The sequence below is a fragment of the Canis aureus genome, chromosome 16 (assembly GCF_053574225.1).
Source record: "Canis aureus isolate CA01 chromosome 16, VMU_Caureus_v.1.0, whole genome shotgun sequence".
In the NCBI taxonomy this organism is placed as follows: domain Eukaryota; kingdom Metazoa; phylum Chordata; class Mammalia; order Carnivora; family Canidae; genus Canis; species Canis aureus.
The window spans coordinates 61,767,380-61,794,797 of NC_135626.1; the positions used below are offsets into that span (position 1 = coordinate 61,767,380).

A 27,418-nucleotide genomic window follows, 5' to 3' on the forward strand; every position below is an offset into this window, starting at 1 on the left:
GAGTAAAGGTGTAAAGGTGCCCCCGGGGCAAGGAGCATGGAAGGCCTGCCGTCCTGCCGAAGACGGGGCAGCCTGGCTGGGGGTGCAGACGTGCGGAAGCAACTCCGGGCTCATCCCCCTGCTCGGTCACACGGGGGACACCTCGCATCCCAAACTCAGGGCTGTGGGAAGAGAGTCTTTCTTCCTCTGCAGCTGAACTTAGGAAACTCTCCCACCAGAGCCTCCCCGGCCCCTGTCTTGCCCCCAATGGTGTAAAGACCAGGGGTCTCTGCTATGCCAGGGCGCCCCTCGTGGCCCCATCCACCCCCAGGGCCCCCCACTGAGGGATCCTGGTCCCGCGTGGCCCCACCTGGGTCTCCGACCAGAGATCCATGCAGGTCAGCCTGGCCCTGAGGCCCCACGGGAAAGCTGCCTGGTGGTCGGGGGCCCCCTCCGCCTGAACACCTTCACCCTGAGGTCCTGCTGCCTTCCCGGCCTGCCCTGGGGGCACCCAGACGTCTCTGATGGGGATCAGGGTGGTTGTTCTCTGCCCCCTGCCCCTGAGCTGGGTGGGGCAGGGCCTGCCTGAGCGTCGGCCAGTTCCCTGCGGGTGTTCTCGGGGCAGGGGAGCTGCCCCCACCACCACCCCGGCCCCCCACCTCTGGCTGCCCACACAGGGCACCAGCTGCCCTGTCCGATCCCTCAAAGGGCCTGGCTTTGCCAACGGAGCCCAGGAAGAGGCTCCCGCCCGGCGGCCCAGCAGGGCCCTGACGGGGTGGGGGCCGCCTGGAAACACGGGGCTCCGCCTGCGTCGCCTCCCTGCAGGCAAGATCGATCAGGAGAAGAAGGAGCAAAAGGAGCTTGAGCGCCACATGAAGGACCTGGACAACGACCTGAAGAAGCTCAACGTGCTGATAAGCAAGAATCGGAGCAGCTCCGAGGGGCTGCAGCAGGACAACCTGGTGACGGAGAAGGAGTTCGTGCGCTCGCTGAAGGTAGGGTCCCACGCCCGCTCCAGGCCCCGGGGCTCCCGCGGGGGTGCAGGGCCCTGGTGTCCCCCGGCTCACCCCACAACCCGCCGCGCCCTGTCCCCACACAGTCCTCAGAGAGGGAGACTATCGAGATGCAGGAGAGGCTGAGCCAGCTGCAGGAGGAGAAGGCGGCTATGCTGAACAACCTGGTGGAGGCAGAGTGAGTGCCCCCGGCCCCCGGCACCCCGCACCCCGGCCCCCCGGCCCTGCATCACTGCCCCTGGGCAGCCCACAGGCGCCCACCACCCCGCTACACCTGCCCAGGATCTACACCTGCCCAGGAGCGGCTCTGCAACCCACGCGGGGCAGGGAGGGGTGAGGGGGTTCTAGGGAAGAGAAGGGTGCTGGCTACCCGCCCTCACGCACCCAGCTTTGGGGGGTGCGGGGAAAATGGAGTGCCTTTCTTTTGGGATAACGTTTTTTAAAATGATTTTATCTTTATGATGGCTGTCTGTGAGAGGCACCCACCCGCAACCGCAAGCGTCCTAACCCCTAACAACGTGTGCAAAGCGAGACGGAGAAAATCACACCTAATTCCAACTCCCTCCCTTTATGGGGAAACCACTGTGCAAACATCTTTCCCATCTGCTTGCTTTTAAAACAACAAGGGGGCTGTTCTATGTGCTGCCCTTTGAGGCAGTTTTTTGTAATCATGAGAGACACAGAGCGAGGCAGAGACCCAGGCAGAGCGCGAAGCAGGCTCCATGCAGGGAGCCCGATGTGGGACTCGATCCCAGGTCCCCAGGGTCACGCCCTGGGCTGAAGGCGGCGCTAAACCGCTGATCCACCCGGGCTGCCCCAGCTTTTTCTTCCTTGTGGAAACTTCTATCACGTGCATGTGGTTTTCTCATGATTCCTGATGTCACCTGCTGTGTCCTCTGCCTCTCTTCTTATGCCCATGGCTTGCCGGCGTCACCGGCTGGCAACCCTCTCTGTAAAGAGCCAGATGGGCCATGCTTTCAGCTTTCGGAGCCGCACAGCCTGGCCGAGGCCACGTAGGTCAGGTGTCACAGCTCGTGAGCCCACATGGACGACACAGAGGCAGACAGGTGTGGCTGGGCACCAGCAAAACTTGACCAGCGGATGGGGGAATTTGAATTTTACATTTTTTTTCCATACTCAGTCTTTGAAATCTGTGTGTCATGTCCTTATGGCACACCACGATTCGGATTCAGCCGCGTTCAAGCGCTCCGTAGCCACATATGGGCACCAGGGCACTGTACCCCGTGGGACAGGAGAGGCCAGCACTGCTGGCAGCTGGTCTGGCTGTGACAGTGTCTGTGGGTCCACATTCCTCCTTCCACTGGGAAGGCAGGGGGGTGCCCATGAGGCCGAGCCCGTGAGCCCCGTCTGCTCCCCAGCGCCTCTCTGGGAGCTGCAGAGGGGAGAGGCCACAGCGGGCTCCCCTTCAGGAGTGCTGGGCGGGCGCTGGGCGGGCTGCCCCAGCCCCTGAGCACTGCAGGGAAGGAGTGTGGCTTCTGGGTCGTGGAGAGGGAGAGGACAGAGAGGTCAACCCCCTCCCCAAGGGGGCCAGCTCCACAGAAAGTCGGGAGGCCTCGGGCCCCACTCTGGTCTGCAGGCAGGCCGGGGCCCTTCGCCCTGGGCAGGGGGTGGGTGGGCGGGAACTTGAGAGGGCACACAGGTCCCAGAACAGGGGAAATTTGGTTCTGTTTGACCGTCAAGCCCTTCACTCGGTGCCAAGTGCAAGACAGAGAGAGAGAGGGAGGGAGAGAGAGAGGGAGAGAGAGAGAGAAGGAGAGGGTCCCGGGTACCACCCTCCCTCCACGCACTGTGGGGCTCAATCTGGCACGAGTCCTCAGAGCAGAAGCTCACAGGCCTCAGAAAGAAGCCTCCTGGGACACCAGGGTGGCTCAGTGGTCTGGCACCTGCCTTCAGCCCAGGGCCTGATCCTGGAGACCCAGGATCGAGTCCCGCGTGGGGCTCCCTGTGTGGAGCCTGCTTCTCTCTCTCTCTGCCTCTCTCTATTTCTCATAAATAAATAAAAATTAAAAAAAAAAAGAAGTTTCCTTAATTTCTCCCCACTCTCCCCCTGTGTCTCCCACCTTTAAAGACACCAGATCATGCTGTGGGAGAAGAAAATCCAGCTGGCCAAAGAGATGCGAGCATCGGTGGACTCCGAGACGGGCCAGACAGAGCTGCGAGCCATGAAGGCGGAGATCCACAGGATGAAGGTGGGGGCGGGGTGGGGGCGGCTCTGGGGCGCCTGGCCTCGCTGGGGGGCTGCTCCCTTGCGCCCGCCCACCCGGGCTCCATCCACTTGGTTCCTCCCGCACGGAGGCGATTACAGACACCGGGAGACACACACGCAGCCGTGTTTTAACTCTCACCCCGCGCACTCGGTGCACCCCGACGTTTCCGAGGGCTGATGGTGGCGGCCCCCGCCCTCAATCTCACGACCCACTGGCAGAAGGTCCCCCCGATGCCGAGGGAAAGGGGCCTGGCTCAGTAAAACGCGCTGGAGGACCCCACGCGTCTCTCCCCTGGGAGCCCCGCTTTCTGGAGCTGGAGGCCATCACCTCGGTCAAGGCTGCGGGAGAGCCTCGGGGTGCGGGGCAGCAGCTCGCGGGAGCACACGCGCCTCACTCGGACCAGGGCGCTTTTAATCACAAAAGACTGTCCCCCTGGGTCTGTGGCGCTCAGAGGCACGCTGATCAGGTGCACGTGCTGCTGCTAAGTCCTTCACACGCTCCACCTAATGGACTTTCCAAACCGCAGAAGCCACGTGCCGGCTGCAGCCGGGCAAGCGCCTGCGCACATGGAGCCCCCTTCCCGCCCCTGCTCCTTGCGGTGCTTTCACTTCACAAAAATGGGCTCTGTGCGGATAGCTCAGCAATTTTTAAAAATATTTTATTTATTCACAAGAGACACAGAGAGAGGCAGAGACACAGGCAGAGGGAGAAGCAGGCCCCATGCAGGGAGCCTGACGTGGGACCCGATCCCAGGACCCCGGGATCATGACCCGAGCTGAAGGCAGATGCTCAACCACTGAGCCACCCAAGTGCCCCAGCAACTTTTTTTTTTTTTTTTTTTAAATACAGACGTTAGCCGAGGCCTTAGCAGTTACAGAAAGTGCTCCAGATACAGCCTAACTTCTAAGATCATTCCCCGGCGGATGAGAACCCAGACTGTCCCGCTTCCCGCCGTTGCCATCACACCCTTCCTGGCTGGGTTTCGTCTGTTTCCTGTACACTAGACTCCCAACAGCGGGACTATGGGTGTGCCTGACCAGAGCCCCGCGGATCACTGTCCCGGGAGGCGCTCGAGGGCGGCCACCGCGTCCTGACAGCCTGGGCCCCTCCGGGTGTTAGCCACCCAGAGGCCTTCATTTTCAAATTGGGGCGTTTGTATTTTCTTTTTAAACCTTTTATTTATTTATTCATGAGAGTCACAGAGGGAGAGGCAGAGACACAGGCAGAGGGAGAAGCAGGCTCCTCGCGGGGAGCCCGATGCGGGACTTGATCCCGGGCTCACGCCCGGAGCTGAAGGCAGATGCTCAACCACTGAGCCACCCAGACCCCCCTGAATTGGGGTGTTTAACTGAGCTCGCCCTGGTGGCGTACAGTCCCATGAGCTGTGACAAAAACACAATCACGTAGCCACCACCACCATGGGGCATGCAACATCTCCGTCACCCTCGTGTCTCCTGTGTCCTGCGTCCCAGTCCCCGACTCTCCCAGGACGTCACAGAAGCAGATCCTGCAGCACAAAGTATTGTTGAGTGTGGCTTTCCTCACTCACCAGCGGTGCCTCTAAGAAATCGTTGCCCGGCCCAAGGGCACAGATGCTTTTCTCATATGTTTTCTTCTAGAAACTTCATTCTTCCACATTTTCTGTTCCGGGACGTGCCTGTGTGTGTGTGTGTGTGTGTGTGTGTGTGTGTGTGTGTGTGTGTTGAGCACTTCCTCAATGTCCTATGTCCATTTTCTTACTTCCTAGCAATTTGGGGGAGAAAAGCACATCATGGTTACTAACCCCCACCTTGGACACCTGTCCCCAACGTCCTCCCTCGCCTGCTGCTGGCCCGACGCTCTGTGCAGGGTCTTTCCCCCTCTCACAGGGTTGCCACCGTTCGTGCTGTAAGGCGTGTCTGTCTCCCTGTGTGGCTTCTGGGTTTCCCGGATTGCTCAAGACAGTCACCGCCGTCCCAAGTGACACAAATATGTTCCCAAGTCCTCTGCACGTGTTTGCAATCTTTAAAGTCTGAATCCACCCACAATTGACTTTTGGACATGGCATGGAATAGAGGCCCACCCCTGTTCTTGCAGCTGGGGCGTGAGTCGCGCTGGCAGCCCCAGATCATCTGTGCGCGGTCGCCGAGCCACCGCCACGCTGATGACAGCCCTCCTCCCTGTGCCGCCCCCGTCCTGGGCTCCCGGCTCCACTGCCACAATCACGCTGACAAGGGCAGCGCCAGTGCAGAGCCTGTGGCTACGGTGACCCTAGGGCGAGTGGGCTGGGTCTTCCACCACCACCCTTGACCTGGGGGTGCCTGCCTGTTTATCCTTTTATTCGGAGTCAGCTTCGCTGGAGCAGAACTCACACACAGGGATGTACTTATTTTAAACGTCCGGCTGCATGGGTTGAGCTCGGGCCCAGATCTCTGCCACCAGCGCCCGAGAAAGCCCCTGCGTGCCCCTTACACTCCATCTCCCGGACAACCTGGGTCCCACAGACCCTTCACGTCACCATCTCCCAAAACCATGACTGAGGACTCAACGTCAGTGCAGGTGTCCCCGTCCTCCTGGCTACTGTCCCCTTCCTGGCTGCGCGAGGCAGTCCTCGGTCCGTAGCCTCCCTGGCCTCTGGCAGGTCCTGGCTTCTCTGCTGCCCGTGCTTCCTTTACAGGGACCTTCCCTCTTCCTGACTGTGGGTGCTGCCCTCGGCGCGTCCCCCGGCTGCCGCCCTGCTGGTTCAGGGCTCAGCGGAGCTCGTGGAGGCGAGTTCCCCCTCACCGCCCCTCTGCCCTGTGCGCCCAGGTCAGGCACGGACAGCTGCTCAAGCAGCAGGAGAAGATGATCCGGGACATGGAGCTGGCCGTCGCCCGCAGAGAGACCATCTCGATCCAGGCCAAGGAGCAGAGCAAAACGGATAAGAAGCTGCTCACCCGGACAGACTTCCACCACAAGCAGACAGAGCTGCGACGCAAGATCAAGGACATTCACAAGGTGGGGGTGCCGCGCGGGCAGGAGGGAGCATGCTGGGCCGGTCACTCTGTCCTTCCAGCCAGCTTCCCGGGGGTCCTGCTGGCAGCCCGCGGGGTCAGGGCTGCTGTTTCACCAGGCTGAGAAGTGGCCGGGGTGGGGTGGGGGGTGCGGGGGGACGCTGGGGGCGGAAAGAGCCTGGCCCTGGAACAGACAAGCCAGCTGTCTCCCGCTGCCTCTGGGCCTGGGCCCGGGCCCCACGACCGACCCTGTCGGGGTTCTGGGTAAAGACGCAGCAGCTGCCGCTGTGCCCCACAGGGTTTACGGGAAGAGCCACACAGAGCGCCGGGGCAGCTCCGGCCCGGAGATGGCTCCTTCCCGAGTCACAGAAATGGCATCAGGGAAGCACGGCTCAGGTGGGAGTCCCTGTCTGTGACCCCGAGGGGGAGCTGGGGACAAGCTGAGGGGTGCTCAGAGGGCACGCGCCCAAGCCCACGTCCTCGTCCAGCGGGCCGTACCAGCCAGCACGGGCTGTGCACCTGCCCAGGGCCCACTCCCTCGGCCATCGCCCGCGCTGGCTCAGACTCCCTCGGGCCCCGCTGCCTCGGGCTTGTGCGGGGCCTTCAAGCCCACGTTTCCACCTCCATCGGGTAGAAATAGGAGCAGTAACCCCCTCCCGGGTAGGTGGAGGCTCACTTGAGGCAGAAGCCGGCCTCAGAACCCCACCGGGTTCTAGACAAGCTCTTCTGCTCGAGGCTCAGGCATGTTGCATGACAGCTCTGTGCCTCGGCGTCCTGGCCTGTGAAACGGGTCCTCATCTCACGGATTCGTCCAGAGGACGACCCAGAGACTGTTGGAATAGCCCCTGTGGGTCTAAATCCTGTAGGAGGAGAGATTACTCAAAAATGACAGGCCTGACCCAAGGGCTCATTTTGAAGTTACCCTAGGCAGGAAAACGGCCTTTCCTTGGTCCATTGGTCCATCCTCCCTGCCACACTGGTCACTGGTGATGTTCATTCCTCTCCACCCCCGGGGCTCCCTGGCTGCCACCTGTGCCCTACCTTCTCCGACCTCTGCTCCACTCCAGCAATAGGGGGGCTGCATCCAAGTCCTCATGCCACACATTCCCTCATGCACCACGTCTAACCCAAATTCTCCTGTGTGCCCAGCTAGACCTTGAGAGTCTCTCAGTCACCTCCACATTTATCCACTGGACCCCAGCAGCTGCATCCCCCCACCCCCGGATGCCCAACCTCACTGTAAGGAGCCAGGCCTCCTCCACCCCCACCCCCAGGACTCCTCAATCCTTGAGGCCTTAGCTCCCACCCCAGGTGTCTACTGCTCCTGCTCTTGGCATGCAGCAGCCCAGCTGCCCCTGGTCCCTGTGCCCTCAAAGACCTGCTTCAAGAGGGGGACCCTTATATCTCTCCTCCAGCCATACCTGCCCATGGGGAACAGTGTGCAGAGTGGGCTTACCTGGGCCCTGGGCGTCTCACTGGGACTCAGCCCTCCAGGCCCTGGATCCCAAGGGGGTGGGGACTTCCTCCCCGGATGGTATCCTTCTGGCCCAACTCTGTCCACTGAGTCACCAGGAGGCAGGGCCCCAGGACAGTCCCGTCTATCTCCTAGGCCACCGAGGAATGCACCAAAGTCATCTCAGAACTGGAAGAAACTCAAAAACATGTGAGCAGCTCCCTCATGGAGAAGCAGGAGCAGCTATCAATGATGCAGTCCAGCACGGACGAGCTGGAGGCCGACCTGGACCGGCTCCTGGCCCTCAAGCAACAGGTAGGCCAGTCCCCCGAGACCCCAGGGCCACAAGAACCCACCCGCAGCCGCAGCGGCGCATCCTCGGGTGAGGCCTCCTCCTGGCCCAGCTAAGCGCGGGGATCGCAGCGCCGCCCATCGCCCTGTGATCACCTGCTCACCTCGTATTCCCTAATAATGATGTCGCACATCTTCTGTGGCCCAGGTGCTCCCCTGGGTGCTGGGGCTACATTCTGGGGACAGAGTTACAGATGACAGATGAAACGAATGAAGAAGATAGCTTGTGTCAGGTGTGGGGAGGGGATGGGGGGTTAAGAAGTGTGGTCTGAGCAAACATTTGAGTCCAGACTTGAAGGCAGCAGGAGAGTGAGCCGGCTGGGTAAAGCAGGGCAGGAGACAGCTCTCAGGGCAGGCCGAGGCCAGGAGGCTGGACCCGAGGGCGGCCCGGCCCCATGCTTGCCAGGGGGCGGCAGTGGGCACGACTTTGGGCTCTTCTCAGGGAGGTGGGAAGACAGTGGAGGGTGTGGGGCTGAGGAGTGGCTCGGGTTTAGCAGGATCACTCTGGCTCTGATGTCGAAGGGTCAAGGTAGACACGAGAGGCCTATTTGAGGTGATGCACGGACCTATGCAGTAGCCACCAGGCTAGTGCAAAGCTGTGCGATTCTGCATGTATCTTCAGCTGCCCCCGTGGGATTTCCTGCTACACTGGATGTGGTGTGAGCAGAAGAGAGGGGTCTGCAGGGTCTGCGGGGTTTGGGCCTGCTCAGGAGAGGGGGGGAGGCAGTGGAGTGGTGACAACTATCTCAGCCAGGAGCAAAGGCAAAGGCCCCACTCACTGCCCGCCAGCCTCTTCTCCGCGGTTTGGAGGATGCCGGGACTTCCCCCTTCTCCCCCTGACATTCTCTCTAGTCCTGACTGTGTGGGGCAGTGGGTGTCCAGCTGCCCCCCTGCATAACCTGACGCGGGGCCTCGTGTCCCACCCAGAACCTCTTGGAGCTGGTGGCCCGGCAGACTCGCCTCAAGCACCTCCAGGCTGTGAAGGACGGGAGGTACGTGTTCCTGTTCCGCTCCAAGCAGTCGCTGCTGGCCGAGCACAGGCGCCTGGACAACCGGATGGCCACCATCAGCACCATCCTGGACCAAGTGAAGGACGAGTACCCCCAGTTCCAGGAGGCCCTGCTCAATGTCAGGGAGGCCATCGCCAGGAAGCTGCAGCCGTCTGGGCCCCCCTAGAGAGCAGCCTGCCCCCACCCCGCACCCGGAGCCCAGCATGCCGTGTGCCAAGGACGGGGCACGTTTGCATCACTGAAAGCCTCTTGCACCCCTGTTGGAGGGGTAGGTAGGCCAGCGCTGCAGATCCAGATCCTCCCAGCCCCCAGCGTTTCCAGTGGCCTTTCGGGGAGTCTTGCACCCCACGCAGGCCCACCCGGGTCGGGGGGGGGGCGCCCACCTCCACCCTTGGGAATGACCAGAGGGGCCCGCGGTGCCTCCTCCGGGTGCGCGGGGTCCAGGCGGAGGGTCAGCTGCAGGTCCCACCCCGGGGTGCAGCGGGAGCGCCCCGCCCCCGCCCCCAGTCCGGGGCACCTGCCGACACCCCCCCCCCGCGGCTCCTCCGCGGCCTCCTGGCCTACAAAACAACTTCAAACTCTGAGCATTAAAATAAATCATTTTCTGAATGCGGGAGAAAGGAGTATTTATCGGGGAGCGCGTCAGCACCAGGCCCCGCCCGCCCCGCCCCGCCGCGCCGCGCCGCGCCGCGCAGGTGCTTCCGGCAGGTGCACAGCCCCCCTCCTGCGCTCCGACCCGCCAGCAGGGGGCGCGCGCGGCCCGAGGAGCGCTCCCTCCCACCCCAGGGCGCCTGCGCGGGCGGCCTGTCACGCGGCCCGCCCCGCCCCCTCCGGCGCGTGCCCGTCAGCGTGGCCGGGGCCGGGGCGCGTGCGCGGAGGCTGGCGGCGGTGGGGGTCGTCGGGGAAGGAGCCGGGCCGGGCGCGCATGCGCGGAGTCTAGCGGGGTTGGGCGGTGGGGCGGGGGGGCGCGGAGAGGGAGACGGGCCGGGCGCGCGTGCGCAGAGGGGAGCGGGGCCCGGGCCGGGCGCGCGTGCGCGGAGGTGAGCGGTCCCGGGGCCTCGGGGGTCCCGGCGCGGGGCGGGGCGGGGCGGTCGCGGCCGCAGCAGCCGTTGGACGCGGCCGATTCTCTGCGACTTTGCTGGTGGAGAAGCCGAGCGCGTCGTGCCGGGTCCGCGGGCGGCGGGCCCCCGGGGACCCCACGGTCACCTCCGCGCCCCGGGGCTGGGGGGGAAACTGAGGCACATCCCGGCGGGGGTGCGGGGTGACCCAGGGGTCAGGAGCCGCCTCCCCGACGGCGGAGTCCCGGGGCCTCCCGGCCTCCCGGCCTGCAGCGCCGCTCGACCTCCCGACCTTGGGCTTTTCCCCATTTGTGCACAGCTCTCGCCCTCTGCAGGGTGGAGCCGCGGGGGGGGGCGGGGCGCTGTCCTGTGGCCCCCCCACCCCCCACCCCCCACCCCCGCGCTGCTGGGCTCCGAGGGGAGGCCGGGCACCGCCCACCTGCTGCCTGCCTCCTCACGATCACAGGTGTGCGTGTCCAGGTGGGGCAGGTGCAGCCAGACCGCACTGAGTCCTCGTCCCAGGCCCCCGCCCTGGGCTCCTGAGACCCCCCCAGCCTTGGCAGTCGCGGGGTCTTTCATTCGCTAATAAAGTGGTGGCTGGGCCTGTGCACAGGCTCAGGGCGGGGCCTGGTCCCCTGAAGCGGAGGCAGGAACCCAGGCTAGGAACTGTGGGCCTCCCCACCTGTCCCCCTAACCTCCGGGGAGCGCAGAGGAGCTGCTGATGGGGCATCACCAACGACCGATGATTAATCAGCTGTGCTCGGGTAACGGAACCAGCACCAGTTGAGGTTCTGAGAGCCTGTGAGCTGGTGAACCCTTTTTTAGAGCGGGAGGGAGGGAGGCCCCCCTGGGGAGGGCGTGGAGGCTCCGTGTCCCCCCGCAACCCCACGTCCTCCGGCAGCTCCTGAGCCGGATCCTGTACAATAAATGGGTAACAGTAGGTAAAGCCCTTTCCTGAGTGTGCTGTGAGATGTTGCAGCCGGTTACCCAGTTGGAGGGGGGGCGGGGGGTGGGGGGCAGGGGGCGAGCCCTCGAACCTAGAGCCAGTTATTTGGTCAGGAGTGTGAGTGGCAATGTGGGGCCCGTGACTGGGGTCTGCACCCGCGGGGCTGAGGCCCCCGCTGTGGGGTCTGTTCCGACTGCAGGAACTGTGTCGGGGTTGGAGTGAGTCGTGGGACGCCCAGCTGGTGCCTGGAGATTGGGGCAGTTGGTTGGTGTGAGGGAAGACCCCACCTGTCTGCTCCAGCTGTGAATGATCCACTCGTGCCCGCCGTGGCCAGAACGTCCCAGGGGTCCGGTTTGTGTGTGTGACCGGCTCTGACTCCCTCGGGCCCTCGTGCTAGGGTGTGACGTTTCCCCAGTCCTTGTGTGCGTCTTGGTGGCATGAGGGTGCGAGCGTCCTGCAGGCCTCCCACTGCGCGGAGCTTGCATGCATCGGCTCCGGCTCCCACGACACCAGGGCCGGGCACCTCTAGGAGACCTGGACCCGCGAGCGCCAGCTTTGGTTCAGGTTCCCCCCCCGCTCCGCTGTGGACCCCATGGCCTCGGGGAACCTTCCTTAGCTACAGGGCTGTCCACCGGCTCCTGACTCCCCTGTGCTCAGAGTTGCCGGGGGTGTGACAGCTCCCCCCGCCTTCCCTGGCAACCTCCCCGTTTTCTCTCGAGAGAAAGGACTCCCCTAATTAAATCCTTGCACGTTCAGTCTTGTTGGGATCTTGCTCCCAGCAGCTTTCATCAGAAAATATTTAGAATATACAGAGAAGCACCGAGGAGAACAGGCTTCCCTCCAGGGGAGCCAGGCCAGGTGCTCCACACCTAACCGCAGGGCCGGGGAGGGGCTTCCACCTGCCAGGTCCCGGGCCGTCCCGCCCCTGCGGCCCCCCTCGCCCCATAGCCAGCCCGAGTCTTCCTACCAGGCTGTAGCCACAGGTCAGCAGAAGAGGGCCCGAGGGAGAGGAGGGACAGCAGTGGGTCCCCCAGGGGCCCTTCCACCCGTCTCTGCAGAGCGGGGCTCACTCTCTTGGCGTGTTGTCACTCGCTCATTATACCCGTCGGGCTTCCACGCACGTCTCTCCGTGTCATTCAGTTATCATAGGCTCATTTTAAGTGCATTCCATTCGCGAGCACTCACCGTACAGGGTATTTTGCAACTCCTGCTTCGGGGCTTTCTCTGCTTTCCCTCTTGCCTTCCCTGCCGTCTTCCTAAACGGCGCCCCGAGCCTGTCTGTCCTCGCCTGTCCCGCTCTCTGGGCACACCTCCCGCTGGGCGCCGCCGGGCCAGCCACGGGTCCACATCTGGAAACTGCTGTGAGGGTCCCCGAGGGCCCCCGGCCACCCCATCCCGCCTTCCTTGCTGAGCCCTGCTCTTCTCTCGGCAGGCCTCCAGGACCCAGCCCGCGGCCCGCAGGTGCCACCGACCATGGACGCGAGGTGGCCTCCCAGCTCCCGGCCCCTGCTGGGGGTCTGCACCCTCGTCTGCCTGGCCACCGCTGCCTTCCTGGGCCACGTCCTGCTCCGTGACTCCTTGGTGGCTCCCCAAGAGCAACGGCGCTTCTCCCAAGGGCCCGAGCAGCTTTATCATGCTCACCAGCAAGGAGCCCGTAACCCAGGCCCCCAGCCCAGCCCAGGGCACCCCGGCAGGCCCCGAGCGGCACCCACACAGTGTGATGTGCCCCCCAATAGCCGCTTCGACTGTGCCCCAGACAAGGCCATCACCCAGCAGCAGTGTGAGGCGCGGGGCTGCTGCTACAGGCCCGCGACGCCCTGGCCCCAGCTCCCCCGGATGGGACAGCCCTGGTGCTTCTTCCCACCCAGCTACCCGAGTTACAAGCTGGAGAACCTGACCACCACGGAGACGGGCTACACGGCCGCTCTGACCCGTAGCACCCCAACCTTCTTCCCCAAGGACATTCTGGCCTTACGGTTGGACGTGCTGCTGGAGACGGAGAGCCGGCTCCACTTCACGGTGGGCAGGGGCCGAGAAAATGGGGGCGGGCAGTGGACGAAGATGGAATCTACGGGGTGTGGGTTTAGTGTGCAGATGGGTTTTGTGCCTTCACTGGGAGCCCCGGAGTGAGCGCAACAGCTCTACGCTCAGGGAGCCGTGGTCACTTCTAACCTGGTTAGAAGGTTCTAGAACATGCTCTAGAGGGCAGGGCACCACGGAGGGAGGTTAGGTCTCCCCCAGGAAGTGACATCCCACCTGCAGTCCTACAGGACAGGAGTCAGCGGGCGGAGAGGTGGAGGAAGGAAGGGGGAGCGTTCTGGGCAGCGGGCAGTGCAGTCTGATGATCGTCCGCCCGTGAGGCCGGGACCTCTCGTCCGATTTATTCCTTGCGGATCCCCAGCCCCTGGGACAGCGTCTGGCACATAGCAGGTGCCCAGGAGAAATCCGAGGACTGGGTGTGCGGAGGCCGAGCCGAGAGAGCCCAAAGCACACGACTCATAATAATTTTAACGAAGTAATTTATGTGTAACAGCCAGGCCTGTGTTTAGGGAGTGATTACTGCGAGGCAGGCACAGCTGAACTGCGTGCTGTGACCTCTTGGCCACCCTGTGACGGTCATGCTGGGGGGAACAGCGTTGCCAGATTTAGCAAATAAAAATTCAGGATGCCAGTAAATGGGAATTCCAGGAAACCAAGGAACAAGTTTATTTTCTTAGCATGTGTCTCATGCGATATTGGAGATGGCCTGAAAAGAGCTGTTTCTCTGGAATTCAGAGCACCTGGGTGTTCCGTGTCCCACCTGGCGAGCCACACGGGGTGCTCCCCGGCTCTGCACCTGAGGCCACGGAGCCTCCGCTGACCAAAGTGCCCGGGCCCACATGCCGGGCGGGCCCCGTTGGGGTTTGCGTGGGGTCCTGCGCCCAGGAGGGTGAGGGCCTCACAGCTCCCCCGTCTGACTTCCAGATCAAAGATCCCACCAACAGGCGCTATGAGGTGCCCCTGGAGACCCCGCGGGCCCACGGCCGCGCCTTGGCCACACTCTACAGCGTGGAGTTCCAGGAGGAGCCCTTCGGGGTGGTCGTGCGCCGGAAGCTGGACGGCCGGGTGCTGTGAGTGCAGTCCTGGTGCTCCCCCCCCTGCCCCCCGCAGGCCTCCTCACCACCCCCCTGCCGGGAGCCTCCCTCAGGTCCCCCGACGACCCCCGAGGAGTGCCGGCTGGGGTGGCATCCTTGGGGGGCAGGGGGACGTTTGGCAACGGCCCCGCTGCGCAGAGCAAGCCAGCCCCCGTGTCACCAGTGCCGGGCCCGAGAAGCCACAGTCGGGTGGGAAGTGGCGCCGCCACCCCGGCCACATCCCCTCATCGCTTAACCTTATTTATGAAGTCCCGCGTGTCACTAAGGCACCTCAGGCATCCTGTTAAGGCCACGCACCCCAGCATCTCAGGAGTATGCGGTGACCGTCCCCACCGCACAGACGGGGAGACTGAGGCAGCTTGAGCCAGGGCCCTGCATCCACACTGTTGGCCACTGTCTGTTTTGCATCCCCCTGGGGCTTGCATCCCCCTGAGACCTTAGGTTTGCCCGAATCGTTGCTGCCATCTGTGCCCCGGGGAGTCTTCCCGCTCCCCCGGAAGCTCGCTGCTGGACCTCCAGCTCCTCCAGCGGTTCTGGGCTGCAGCGGTTGCCCACGGGGTCTCGGGAGGGTCAGGAGGGAGGGAGGGCACCGGCCCGTCGCGCCCTCGCCTCCAGGGGACGCGTCACCCCCACCGCCCGTACCACGCCTCGGGGACTGGAGGCACCAAAGCATCTTGGAAGCCGCTCCTGGACTACTCCCAGGTGGTGGCCACTGACTCCCAGCGCCCGGCTCGTCCCCTCCCAGAGCGTCCCCTGCCCGGCTGTCGGCGGGGACAAGCACACTTGCACGGGACGTTCCCTGCGCGCTTGGCCCGCACGGCCCCACATCCACGCATGCCCCGAACTGGCCAGGCTCCTGCTCATCACAGGGCTGCATTACGGGTTCGGAGATGACCTCGGACCAGCCTTGGTCTTCAGAGAAGTCACCTCCTGGGATGCGGATCTTTCTCTTGTGCCCATTCCTGGCTGAGCCGTGTCGAGCCGCCCCCAGGGCTGACACACTGGGGAGAGGCAGTGAGCGAGGCCAAGTCCAGTGCTAAGAAAGTTCTGGAAACGAGCAGAGCGGATGCAGAGGGCAGGGCTGGCTCTGGAGGGGGGCTACGAAGGCCTCTGGAGGAGGCTGACCTTTGAGCAGAGATCAGAGAGAGATTTTCTGAAGCCTGTAATCAGATTGTGGTCCTGAAAACACAGACGCACGCACAGATACGTCCTGCCTGGGGGCAGGCAGGGTGCCATGACGGGCCTCCCGTGAAATCAGCATTAATCGGTATTTCGTGCCCCATCTGTGGCTCCTGCCGTGCCCTCACCCTGGGCAGCCTCACGGGGCCTTGGCCACCCCTGGGGGGACAGCTCTACGGGCTCTGGCGCAGGACGGGGCCGTGGTCTGGGAGCAGCCTGGCCCTTGGGAGGAGCTTGAGGGCACAGCTCCTAGGACTGAAAAGCACAGCGCCTGCTTGCGGCCACGGCGCATGGGGCAGTCCCCCCGTGGATGCCCACCCGGCGCATCATGGGCATAGCCGGGTAGTGCTCTGGGGGTGCTCCACCCCTGGCTCTGGTCCTGGGGGTTGCCGGGCCTCCAGTGCCCGCTCCTGCCCCAGGGCCAGTGTGTCAGGGAGGTGCCGGGCCACCCCGGCCCTCCTCGGGGTGCCAGCCCAGGGGTCTCTCTGGGAGGGTCCCTCTGGGGGTCATCGGGCCACCGCCGCCGATGCAAGGCCGCCTGGGCTCTTCCTGCAGGCTGAACACGACGGTGGCCCCCCTGTTCTTCGCCGACCAGTTTCTGCAGCTGTCCACCTCCCTGCCGTCCCAGTACATCGCTGGCCTTGCCGAGCATCTCGGCTCCCTGATGCTCAGCACCAACTGGACCAGGGTCACCCTCTGGAACCGGGACATCGCCCCCTCGGTAAAGGGGGCAGCACGGAGGGGAGTGGGGGCGCCGTGGGGTGGGGACGCTAATGTGCCGTGTCCACGTGCCCAGCCCAACGTGAACCTGTACGGGTCCCACCCTTTCTACCTGGCGCTGGAGGATGGCGGGTCAGCTCATGGGGTCTTCCTGCTGAACAGCAATGCCATGGGTAAGCAGGGGGGCCGCCACCCCTAACAGCAGCCTGTCCCCCCCACCCCCCCGCCGCCGTGTCCCGCAGCCAGTTCCCCGGAGCCCCCAGGCCAGGGCCTTCCCCGGCTGTGGCCACATCCCCCTCCATGGGGGAGCGTGGGGCTCTGCACACCTGTCCCCACAGGTTGGCGGTAGGGGCCTGGGGCCATGGGCAGGGCGTCGGGCCTTGTTACCCTCCCAAGAAATGAGTCCAGTGGGCGGTGCCCTTGAGGGACACTCTGGGGGCCCACTCTGAGCAGAGCCGGGGGGCGGGGGGACGTCCTGGGGTCTGGCTGCTTAGCCTTCTCCTGTTCTTCTCCAGGCTCTTCGGGGAGTCAGGGTGACTGTCCCCAGGCCTGAGCAGCCTGCTGCTGGCCTCCCTGGGTGGGACGTGGCTCTTGTTCAGGACGCCGAGGGGCCGGGGGGACACGCGGGGATCTGTTCTGAGCCCAGGGCTGCTCCCCGCAGACGTGGTCCTGCAGCCGAGCCCGGCCCTCAGCTGGAGGTCGACAGGCGGGATCCTGGACGTGTACGTCTTCCTGGGCCCGGAGCCCAAGAGCGTGGTACAGCAGTACCTGGAAGTCGTGGGTAGGCCTGCTCCCCGGCCTGCGCCGCCCCGTCTGCTCCGCGGCCCCGTGCTGCCCCCCTGCTCATGCAGTGTGCTCGGCTGCAGGCTCCCCGTTCATGCCACCCTATTGGGGCCTGGGCTTCCACCTGTGCCGCTGGGGATACTCGTCCACAGCCATCACCCGCCAGGTGGTAGAGAACATGACCCGGGCCCACTTCCCCCTGGTGAGTGCTAGGAGGGCCTGCGGGGCGGGGGGTGGGGGGACGCGCCCCCCAGGCCGGCTGCAGGGGTCCCCGTGCCGTGGCTGCAGGACACGCAGTGGAACGACCTGGATTACATGGACGCCAGGAGGGACTTCACTTTCAACAAAGACGGCTTCAGGGACTTCCCGGCCATGGTGCAGGAGCTCCACCGGGGCGGCCGGCGGTACGTGATGATCGTGGTGAGTGCCCCCCGTCTCAGGCCTGCTGAGCTCACCGGCTGGTTCCCGGGGGTCCCTGCCGGTGAGGGGATATCAGACTTACGGACGGGGCCCTGCCGTCCAGTGATGTCCAGCCCAAGGGTCCCTGGAAACGCGCGTCGCTCAGGATCCGCTCGGTTGTAGGTCACGTGGACGGCTTAAAGCAGGGGGGCTGCCCTCCGCTGCCATCCCCCAGTGCTGGAGGGGCCGGGCAGCCGGAGCCAGGGGGGCCTCAGCCGGTTCCCCATCCCGGGAAGGAGGGCAGGGCTCAGGGCAGGGCCTTGGGGCATTTGCTTGTCCTCCCTCAGGACCCGGCCATCAGCAGCTCCAGCCCCCCTGGCAGCTACCGACCCTACGACGAGGGTCTGCGGAGAAAGGTTTTCATCACCAATGAGACGGGGCAGCCGCTGATTGGGAAGGTAGGGAGGTTTCTGGGGGCCTGGGGTGAGAAAGCAGGTGTCCCCAGCCGGGGCAGGTAGGGCGGGGCACAGGACACTCCTCAGGAAGGGGACGGCATTCAGGAAATCCTCACCTGTCCGTGGGACAGTGTGTGTGGGGGTCACAACTGGAGGTGACAGGGGCTCCTGACATGGATGCCACTGCAAATCCTTCCATGGGGTGGGGGGGCTCTGGGTGAGGGTCTCGTTGTCCCCCAGGTCCCCGAGGTGGGGTTCCCAGACTCTCCCAGGGGGCACCCAGCAGAGTCCCCAACTTCCCGTCCAGGGTGTGCCCACAACCAAGGGGCAGGGGGTCCCAGCCAGGGGCGGGGAGGTTGCCGGGGGTGTAGGTGTGTGAGACCTGGTTCTGGGGCCTGTGTCCGAAAGCGAGGCCTCAGCTGAGCCCCCGCGGCCCCTACCACCTCCACAGCCCTTCTACTCCCAGGCAGACGAGCGAGGCCGTGGCTCTGGGGGGCCTGGTCTTCCCTCTGGCCTTTCCTCCAGGTGTGGCCCGGGTTCACTGTCTTCCCCGACTTCACCAGCCCCACGGCCCTGGACTGGTGGCAGGACATGGTGTCTGAGTTCCATGCCCAGGTGCCCTTCGACGGCATGTGGATTGTAAGTGTCCCGTGGGCTGTGGATCGGGCCCCAGCCTCCGCCCCGGGCAGGCCGCCCACCACCAGGGCCTCTCTCGCAGGACATGAACGAGCCATCCAACTTCGTGAGGGGCTCGGTGTATGGCTGCCCCGACAATGACCTGGAGAACCCGCCCTACGTGCCCGGTGAGCTCTCCCGCCTGCCCGCACTACCAGCTGCCTGAGGACTGAAGGCTCGGATCAGGGGTTTTCCTTCTCTGGCCTGGGAGATGAGAAGGCATCCTCTGTGAGGAGCTGTTGGGCACAGCCCCCCGGGAAAGGGGAGGGCAACCCCAGGAGGAAGGTCAGGTTGGGGAGACGTCAGCCGGGCGACGCAGACCGGGCACCTGCCGCTGGGTGTGGCCCTTCAGAGGGAAGGTGTTTCGAGGTCAGGGACAGGGACAGGGAGACTTGAAATGGGTCAGGAGCAGGTGTTGGTGAAGTCGGCGGTCAGCAAGGGCAGACGCAGCATCCACCTTGTCCCTGTCCCTGGAAAAGTGGACACCCCACGTTCCAGGGGGGCTCTGGGGGCGTGGGGGACACCAGCCGGCCAGCCTCCCCCTCTTCCAGGGGTGGTTGGCGGGACCCTGCGGGCAGCCACCATCTGTGCCTCCAGCCGCCAGCTGCTCTCCACGCACTACAACCTGCACAACCTGTACGGCCTGACGGAAGCCATCGCCTCCCACAGGTGAGGGGCTCTCAGGGCTGCTCCGTGCCCCAGAGGGGGAGCCGGTGGTGACCGCACAGACACCCCAAGGGAGCCTGAAGGGGCACCTGTCCTCCCTGGGGCAGCCTGATGGTTCTGGCGGAGCCCCACCTCCCTCCCTCCTCCCGGCCTCAGCTCCCGGCTCCCCGCTGCACCGCCAGGTGAGGCGCTGGGCCACTCGGGCTCCCGGGCAGCCCCGCCCTGCATCGCTCTGCCCCCCCCTGCTCTGCCCAGGGCCCTCGTGAAGGCTCGGGGGACGCGCCCCTTTGTGATCTCCCGCTCAACCTTCGCCGGCCACGGCCAGTATGCCGGCCACTGGACAGGGGACGTGTGGAGCAGCTGGGAGCAGCTCTCGTACTCTGTACCAGGTGAGAGCACCTACCAGGGCGGCTGCTTGGAGGGGAGCATGGGCCCAGAACCCAGTGCCAGGCTCAGCTCAGCGAGATGCTGCTGACTCACTGGGGTGGGAGGCCGGCAGGTCTTGTGCACCCATGCACCTGTGCAGGTTGGCTCACCTGTGCACCATGCACCTGTGCGGGTCGGCTCACCTGTGCACCCATGCACCTGTGCACCCATGCACCTGTGCAGGTGTGCAGGTCAGCTCATCTGTGTGGGTCAGCTCACTTGTGTGGGTTGGCTCACCTGTGTGATTCAGCTCACCTGTGTGGGCTGGCTCACCGGTGCACCTGTGCACCTGTCCGGGTTGGCTCATCTATATGTCTGTGCACCTGTGTGGGTCGGCTCACTTATGGTGCTCTCCTGCTCTGGCGGGCAGTAATGGAGTTTCCCAACATTCCCATCTCCAGTTCACCCCGGCCGCTGCCTACAGAGCAGTCAGGTTCTGGCCTCTCCTCTCATCCTGTCCCCCTGGCGACCACATGCTGAGCCCAGCCCGCAGGCGCCGTCCACCCCACCTGATTATGCTCCAGAGCCCTGATGCTGCTGCACACCAGGCACAGCGACGGCTTGGGAGCTCTGGGAAGGGGCCGGGGTCACCTCCCAGGGTCACCACATGGCAAAGCCCCAGCGAGAGGCTTCCTGGTAGCAGTGGGGCTGCTGCTGTGTGGGGCACATCTGCAGACCCGGGGGCACGGGGAAGCCCCGCCAGGCAAGCTCTTGGGGGAGCAGCTGTCTCCTCCCAGAGCAGGGCCCAGGCCCCCGCAGGCCAGTCTCCGAGGCTGCTGGAGAGGCCGGTTCCCGCTCTGTGCCCACCCCTCGGGCTCCTGGGCTGTAGTCCTGGCGCACGGCACACGGCTCTTTAGGTGGCAGAGGTCACGCAGGTCCCAGCCCCCATGGCTCTGGGCTGGGTGGGCTCCTGGCCATCAGCTCCTAGGCCCCGAGGGGCCCCTGAGGAGAGGGAGGGCCCAGCGCAGCCTGGTCCTGCTGAGCAGCGGTGGGTGGGCACTGGCTCGGGGACCTGGGGCCACCTGACCCTCCAGCCACTCGAGCCTGAGCCCCAGCCTGACCCCCCGCCCCCCAGAAATCCTGCTGTTCAACCTGCTGGGGGTGCCGCTGGTCGGGGCCGACGTCTGTGGCTTCCTGGGCAACACGTCAGAGGAGCTGTGCGTGCGCTGGACCCAGCTGGGGGCCTTCTATCCGTTCATGCGGAACCACAACGACCTCAACAGCCTGGTAGGGGCCGGGCAGGGGGCGCGGTCTGCCCTGGGGCCCGGGGGTCCCACCACGGGCGCGGGCGGGCCGGGTGTCCCGGGGAGAGGCGGGGACCTCACGGCCCCAGAGCCGGGTGCTCCCCTCCGCCCCCCTCCAGCCCCAGGAGCCCTACAGGTTCAGCGCGACGGCGCAGGAAGCCATGAGGAAGGCGCTCGCCCTGCGCTACTCGCTGCTGCCCCACCTCTACACGCTCTTCCACCGGGCGCACGCGGGGGGCGAGACCGTGGCCCGGCCCCTCTTCCTCGAGTGAGTGCCCTGCGTCGGGGAGCGAGGGCCCACGTCCTGCCCCAGGGGGTGTTCCCCAGGCCGAGGAGCCCATGCAGCCGAGGGAGGCGAGGCTGAGCCCCAGGCCGACCCCCCTTCCCGCCCGTGAGACTGCGGCTCAGGGCTGGGGGCATTCCAGGTACGGGGCACCCTGCTGAAGGAGCCCGGGTACAGACCGGGCCCCCAGCTGGGGAAGCAAGCTGTGAAGCCGTCCCAGGGCTGGCGTAGGGGAGGAAGGACCAACACGGAAACCCAACGACATCCCCCAAGTAGGGCTCAGACACGTGCAAAGGCGCCGTGCGCCCAAGTGCCGTCTCCAGTCAGGGGATCAGAGGAGCCCCGAGTAGTAAAACTTGGTCAGCCATTTGCAGAAATCCCTTTATCCCGTCCTGAGGTGCAAACCTAAGTTCCAGACAGATTACGTACTCAGACATCAAGGATTCAGCTACAGGAAGTTCCGCGGGAACACAGGCCGACGTCCCCCAGCGCGCGGCCAGGAGACGGCTTGCTGAGCCTCAGAAGCAAAAGGCAAAGGGCAGGGGGTTGAGTTTAGGAACAAATACTCCTCTGAACGCAAACAGAACAGCTGGCCTCCCCTCAGCGCGGGATCGGGAAGGCCGATCGATCAGCGCAGACGCCAGCAGCACCACCAGCAGTCAGTGTCCCCGTCACGTGGCGCAGCTGGTCAGTTAGACCAGGGTCACCCTCCAGCAGACGAGCCTCGGGAAGAGAGGGCAGGAACCCGCCACGTCCGACCCGGAGGCCTCTGGCTCCTTGGGCTTCCCTGAGGGCCCCTCGGAGGTCACCAGGTCCACACGCCCGCCCCTCCTGTCTGCAGGTTCCCTGAAGACCCCCACACCTGGACCGTGGACCGCCAGCTCCTGTGGGGGGAGGCTCTGCTCATCACCCCCGTGCTCGAGGCCGGGAAGGTCGAAGTGACTGGCTACTTCCCCGCTGGCACATGGTACGACCTGCAGACGGTGAGTCCTGGAGACCCTAAAACCGGGGAGGATGGTGGGGGACCAGAGGTGTCCCTCCCCCTTGCCATGCGGGCATGGGCCAGATGGCCACCCCAGGGCCTTGGCACTGCCCCGACTCTTCGTGACGTGCTGTCTCCAGGTGCCCGTAGGGGCCTTCGGCAGCCTCCCGCCCCCACCTCCAGCTCCGCTCATGTCCACCATCCACAGCAAGGGGCAGTGGGTGACGCTGCCAGCCCCGCTGGACACCATCAACGTCCACCTCCGGGCTGGGCACATCATCCCCCTGCAGGTACCTGGGCGGAGCCCCCGAACCTATCTGTCCAGCTCTGGGGCTGCCAGGACCCCACACTGTCCCTTCAGGAGAGGGTCCACCCCCAAATCCTCGGGCAGAGAGGACAGTGTCTGAGGGTTGAAGATGAGCAGCGGAGGGGAGGCCTGCAAACCTCTGGGGGCCTCGCATGTCCTCCAGCGTGTCTGCCTTGGCCAGTGTGGTCATCCCAGGCACCCAAGCCTGGCGGCTGTAGGCTGCCGTGTGGATCCTGGTTTCTGCAGCCAGAGAAGTCCCTGCCCGGTGTCCCTCCTGTCCTGATCTGGGACGCCTCTGCCAGGCCTCAGACGGTGATACATGCCACCTGCTTTTCCAGGGCCCTGGCCTCACGACCACAGAGTCCCGAAAGCAGCCCATGGCCCTGGTCGCAGCCCTGGGCACAAACGGGGAAGCCCGAGGGGAGCTGTTCTGGGACGACGGGGAGAGCCTCGGGGTGCTGGAGCGCGGGGCCTACACGGAGGTGGTCTTCCTGGCCAGGAACGTGAGTCCCAGAGCTGCCCGGGGTGGGGGGGGGCTGTGGAGACCCCATCCCCAGCTCAGCCTTGTGAAGGGAGCAGGGCCTGTGGCCAGCCACCCCGACTGGGTCCCCGGGCACCTGGGGCGCCCTGAGGGTGTGCGCGGGGTGTGCTGCCGACAAGGCCGCACCCCGCGGGGCTCCCTGGGCCGCCGGCCGACACCCCGGTTCTGTCTCCACTCGGCCAGGACACCATCGTGAACGAGCTGGTACGTGTGACTAGCGAGGGGGCCGGCCTGCAGCTGAGGAAGGTGACCGTCCTGGGGGTGGCCGCGGGCCCCAGGCAGGTCCTCTGCAACGGCGTCCCTGTTGCCTTCACCTACAACCCTGACACCAAGGCAAGAGCCCACAGAGCCGACGGCCAGAGGGCTCGGGGCGGCTGAGGGGTGCGAGGTGCTGAGGACGCTGGGCCCTGGGGCCAACTGGGCCCGGCCGTCCAGGGGTGGGGATAGAGGGGACCACGGGCCCCCTTGCACCCTGGGCCCTGCCCCTGCCGGCGCCTGCACTGATGACGGTCAGGTTTAAATGGCAGCCCCCGCAGGCAACGCCGGTCCTCCGGGCTCAGCCGGGGAGGAGCGAGCAGAGGCCTCCGGGGCCGGGCCGCCCGCGCACCACGCACCCAAGCCCGGGGCCTGTGCCCAGCGCTCCCGGCCTCACCTCTGATGGCCAGCGTTTACCGGTCAATTTTTATTTTTTTTCCCAGACCCTGGACATCCCCGTGTCACTGACGATGGGAGAACAGTTTCTCATCAGCTGGTCTTAACCTGGGGCCGGTGGGGCACTGATCCCTTACGGAGCGAGATGGGCTTCGCCGTGGCCTCAGCACCTGCGCGTTCTTGGTCAGGACGTGGGGGGGCCTCGGGGTCAGGAGCACTTGCCCCTCCAAGCCGTCTCCTGCCGCCGACCTCCCTCCAATACCCAGATCTGCGTGCGCGTCTACCTCCTGGGACCTGGGGCTCTGGGGCTCTGGGGCTCTGGGCCAGCAACGTGCCTGACAGGTTTTCTGCACAGACCCGACGGCAGCGCCCCTGGGGTTGCCTGGTGTGTGCAGTGTTGTTCTGGAAGGTTTACCTCTCCGAAGCCCGTCACTGGAACATGCGTGATGTCGTCCGCCACCAGCTGCCTGTCCGTGATGGCAGACGTGTGCTTGGGATGAGGCTGTCGTACCTGCACCCCGAGCTCACGGCATGGACGGCCAGATGAAAGTCCGATGAGAGCCGGCCCGGGAACTCGGGGGGTTCACGGGACACAAGGAAACACTTGATCTTAAGTGCAATTATCTTTAATAAAAGGGACATTGCAAGCAAGCTGCTGGTCCTTCTGGAGGTGCCCAAGGGCCATGGGACGCTGCCACCCCACCCTCCCCGGGCTCCTGGACGCCGGGGTGGGGCACGCAAGTGGTGCCGTGAGCTCTGACGGCAGCACGCCCCCACGCCACCTTCCAGCGCGCCTCACCCTTCTCTCCGGGACTGGAGAACGTCCCATGGGCCTGGGGTCCGAGGCATGGGGTAGGAGGTGTGCCCCCACGCCCCATCCCAGTCAGCACGGGGCTAACACTCAGCCTGATTCCTCTGAGATGCACCCACGCTGTGCGTCCCCGCTTCACTGCCGAACACGCCCCATCGTGTGGATGTGCCGGTTTGCTCAGTGGGCCTTAGGGCTGGTTTCGATTTCCCACTAGTTTGAATAAAGCTGCGTTGAGCAATCATGGACAGGTCTTCATTTCTCTTGGGCACGCACAGGGTGACAGGGTCAGGTCGTTGGGGGAGCTGTGGGGTGGGTGTGACTAATGTTCTAGAAGCTGCCAAACTGCTCTCCAACGTGCTTGCACTGGGCCGCGTTCCAGCGGTGAGTGGCAGGCAGTGCTCCGCACCCTCGCCGACACCTGGAGCCGTCTGCTCCCCTTCAGCCGTTCTGGCTAGAGTGGCTCTCGAGGTGCCCTGCGCACGTCCCCACGGCTCAACAATGCCGAGCATCTTTTCACGGATTTAGATCTATCACAAATCTCTGGCCTTTTTAACCTGGACTATTGGCCTCTTAGGAAGTCATATTACGTTGTTTATATATCTCATTGCTTCTCCATTGCTACTGTGACAAGTCACCACAAACTCAGCAGCCAAAGCCAGCACAGACTGACTTCGTCATGCCGCTGGTGGCCAGAAGGGTAGCATGGTCTCACGAGCCTCATCGGGTGGCAGCAGGGCTGCTTCCTTCCCGCGGGCTCTGGGGGAGAATCTGGTTCCTTGCTCACTTCCGTTCCACGGGTTTCTGAGGCCTGTCCCCGCCCGCTGTGAGCCAGACGTTGTTCGAGGCTTCTAGAGGCTGCTCTTCCTCTTGGCCATGCGATGGCAGGTTGAGCCCATCAGATCACTCTGCCCGACTAACGCCGGGGACATGACTTTTATTTTTTAATTTTATATTTTTTAAAGATTTTATTTATTCATGATAGACATAGGGAGAGAGAGAGAGGCAGAGACACAGGCAGAGGGAGAAGCAGGCTCCATGCTGGGAGCCCGACGCGGGACTCGATCCGGGACTCCAGGATCGCGCCCTGGGCCAAAGGCAGGCACTGAACTGCTGAGTCACCCAGGGATCCCCCCATGACTGAGTTTTATTTTTTATTTTTATTTTTTTTATTTTGTATTTTTCCATGACTGAGTTTTAAAAGCTCACGATGGGCTTCTGGGGGGCGAGTGGCCGGGCGGGCTGCCGAGCACACAGGGAGGGAAAGAATTGTTGAGTGGCTGCTCTGGTGCTGGGCTCTGGTGGTCGGTGGACTGGCCGCAGCCTCACAGGCTGCCCTCCTGTGCCTCGCCGGCGGGCACCCTGGCCATGGGCACCTATGGGGTGTGTGGCGCGGGACCACGGGGCAGTGGCATGAAGGTCACATCGCTCGACGGGCACCAGCTGTGCAAGATGCTCTGTAAGGAGGCGGCAGCGTGCTGCGTGGTGCTCCTGACTGCCGCCCCTACCGGGCCCTACCAGGCCTCTGCCGCCGTGAGCGTTCACGGCTCACTCAACATCAACCTCAACTCGGTGGTGCCGCGGCGGCACATGTGGCTGCTGCAGGAGGGCAGCGGTGGGGTGGCCGTGGTCGTGCTTGCCCAGGGCAGCCACCAGTGCCAGAAGCTGCGCGCAGAGAGCACCACGTGCATCGTGCTCACCTCCCCACTCGCCCGCTGGCCCGCGGGTCTATTTCCTCAAAGGGGGATATGAGACTCTGAATGTCCTGAGTGCTGTGTGGATGTACGACCCATTTCACAAGAGAAGGCAGACATCGAGAAAGCCCTCGTGAGCCAGCGTGGGAAACCAGCGCTCAGCATCAGCTACAGGCCAGCCTACGAGCAGGGCAGCCCCATCGAAATCCTTCCGTTCCTCTACCTTGTGCCTACCATGCACCCAAGTGCGAGTTCCTCACCAACCTGCCCATCACAGCCCTGCTGAATGTCTCACGGCGGACTTCCAAGTCCTGCACGACCCACCCACATGACAAATGGATCCGCGTGGAAGAGCCACACAGCCGACATTAGCTCCTGCTTTCAAGAAGCACTAGACTTGACTGTGTCGGGGAAAAGGGAGGCAGGTCCTGGTCCACTGCGAGGCTGGGATCTCCCGCTCGCCCACCATCTGCATGGTTTACCTCACGAAGGCCAAGCAGTTCCGCCTGAAGGATGCCCTCGATTACATCAAGCAGCAGCGGAGTGTGGTCTCGGCCAACTTTGGCTTCCGGGGCTTTGGCTTCCAGCTCCTGCAGGAGTCCAACATCCTACCTTCCACACCTCCGGCTCCTTCCTGCCAACGGGAGGCGGCTGGCTCTTCATTCCTCACCCATTTGCAGACACTGAGCCCTGACGTGCAGGGTTCCTACTGCACCTTCCCTACCTCGGTGCTGGCACCCACGTCCACCCACTCGACGGTCTCCAGCTCAGCAGGAGCCCCATGGCCACAGCCACATCCTGCTAAAACCGGGATGGGGGAACCAGCCCAGCCTCAAGAACAACTATGATTCTGCTTTTTAAATTTTTTTTAATTTTATTTTTATTTATTTATTTATTTATTTTATGATAGTCACAGAGAGACAGAGACACAGGCAGAGGGAGAAGCAGGCTCCATGCACTGGGAGCCCGACGTGGGATTCGATCCCGGGTCTCCAGGATCGCGCCCTGGGCCAAAGGCAGGCGCCAAACCGCTGCGCCACCCAGGGATCCCCTGATTCTGCTTTTTTAAAACTCTGTGGACATTTCATACCTGTGCAATAGTGAACACCTCACTGGCCCGCTGCCCCAGTGGGACAGGGAGTGGTCACCAGGCTTGCAAACAAACTTCACACGTACAGCGGGGATAGGTTTTGGGGACCGAAGGAAGGCCAAGCCATCATGAGAGCACAGCGCGTGCCAACTACTGGACTTCAGACCCCCTGCCCTCTCAGGACCGCCCAGGTCCTGCACCTCCAAGCTCGCCTTTTCATTTCAAGCGCAAGGCAATGAATACCCACAGCAACATGGGAGAGAGCGGTTGCTAGACCAGGAGAAAAGGCAGTTAGGAAGCCAAGTTGTTCTGAAGGAAGCACAATTTCCACCTTCCTTTTGTAACTTTGGCAGTCTCCGCATCTGTCTCTT

The 27,418-nt window shown here is 64.2% G+C and overlaps 2 protein-coding genes and 1 pseudogene across 6 annotated transcripts in view; all 3 read left to right on the forward strand.

The window, feature by feature from the left end:
- The window catches only part of CCDC40 (coiled-coil domain 40 molecular ruler complex subunit), a 40,085-nt gene extending 30,490 nt beyond the window's left edge, over window positions 1-9,595 (forward strand). The window contains exons 15-20 of the mRNA XM_077854505.1: window positions 805-974; window positions 1,079-1,170; window positions 3,082-3,202; window positions 6,008-6,196; window positions 7,802-7,960; window positions 8,924-9,595. Coding sequence (XP_077710631.1) covers window positions 805-974; window positions 1,079-1,170; window positions 3,082-3,202; window positions 6,008-6,196; window positions 7,802-7,960; window positions 8,924-9,172 — 980 coding nt within the window. The 3' untranslated portion in view covers window positions 9,173-9,595. The remainder of the gene's footprint in view (window positions 1-804; window positions 975-1,078; window positions 1,171-3,081; window positions 3,203-6,007; window positions 6,197-7,801; window positions 7,961-8,923) is intronic.
- Window positions 9,596-9,993: 398 nt separating this feature from the next.
- GAA (alpha glucosidase) lies at window positions 9,994-24,509 on the forward strand. Of its 5 annotated transcripts, XM_077854516.1 has the most exons (21): window positions 10,080-10,174; window positions 10,678-10,828; window positions 12,443-13,029; window positions 13,975-14,120; window positions 15,879-16,044; window positions 16,120-16,216; window positions 16,705-16,824; window positions 16,910-17,028; window positions 17,115-17,246; window positions 17,573-17,683; window positions 18,206-18,319; window positions 18,399-18,483; window positions 18,907-19,024; window positions 19,277-19,410; window positions 20,523-20,674; window positions 20,811-20,959; window positions 21,816-21,957; window positions 22,097-22,246; window positions 22,602-22,766; window positions 22,988-23,137; window positions 23,503-24,509. In XM_077854516.1, the coding sequence occupies exons 2-21, from the start codon at window positions 10,786-10,788 to the stop codon at window positions 23,560-23,562; spliced, it is 2,940 nt and encodes a 979-aa protein (XP_077710642.1). In that variant the 5' UTR covers window positions 10,080-10,174; window positions 10,678-10,785; the 3' UTR covers window positions 23,563-24,509. The 5 variants fall into 5 exon arrangements, 4 of the variants coding, with proteins under 4 accessions (XP_077710643.1, XP_077710642.1, XP_077710644.1 ...); XM_077854517.1 differs by lacking the exons at window positions 10,080-10,174; window positions 10,678-10,828 and adding an exon at window positions 9,994-10,046; XM_077854518.1 differs by lacking the exon at window positions 10,678-10,828 and having other exon boundaries at window positions 10,154-10,174.
- Window positions 24,510-25,519: 1,010 nt separating this feature from the next.
- LOC144287137 (dual specificity protein phosphatase 5 pseudogene) lies at window positions 25,520-26,762 on the forward strand (annotated as a pseudogene).
- Window positions 26,763-27,418: the final 656 nt, after the last annotated feature.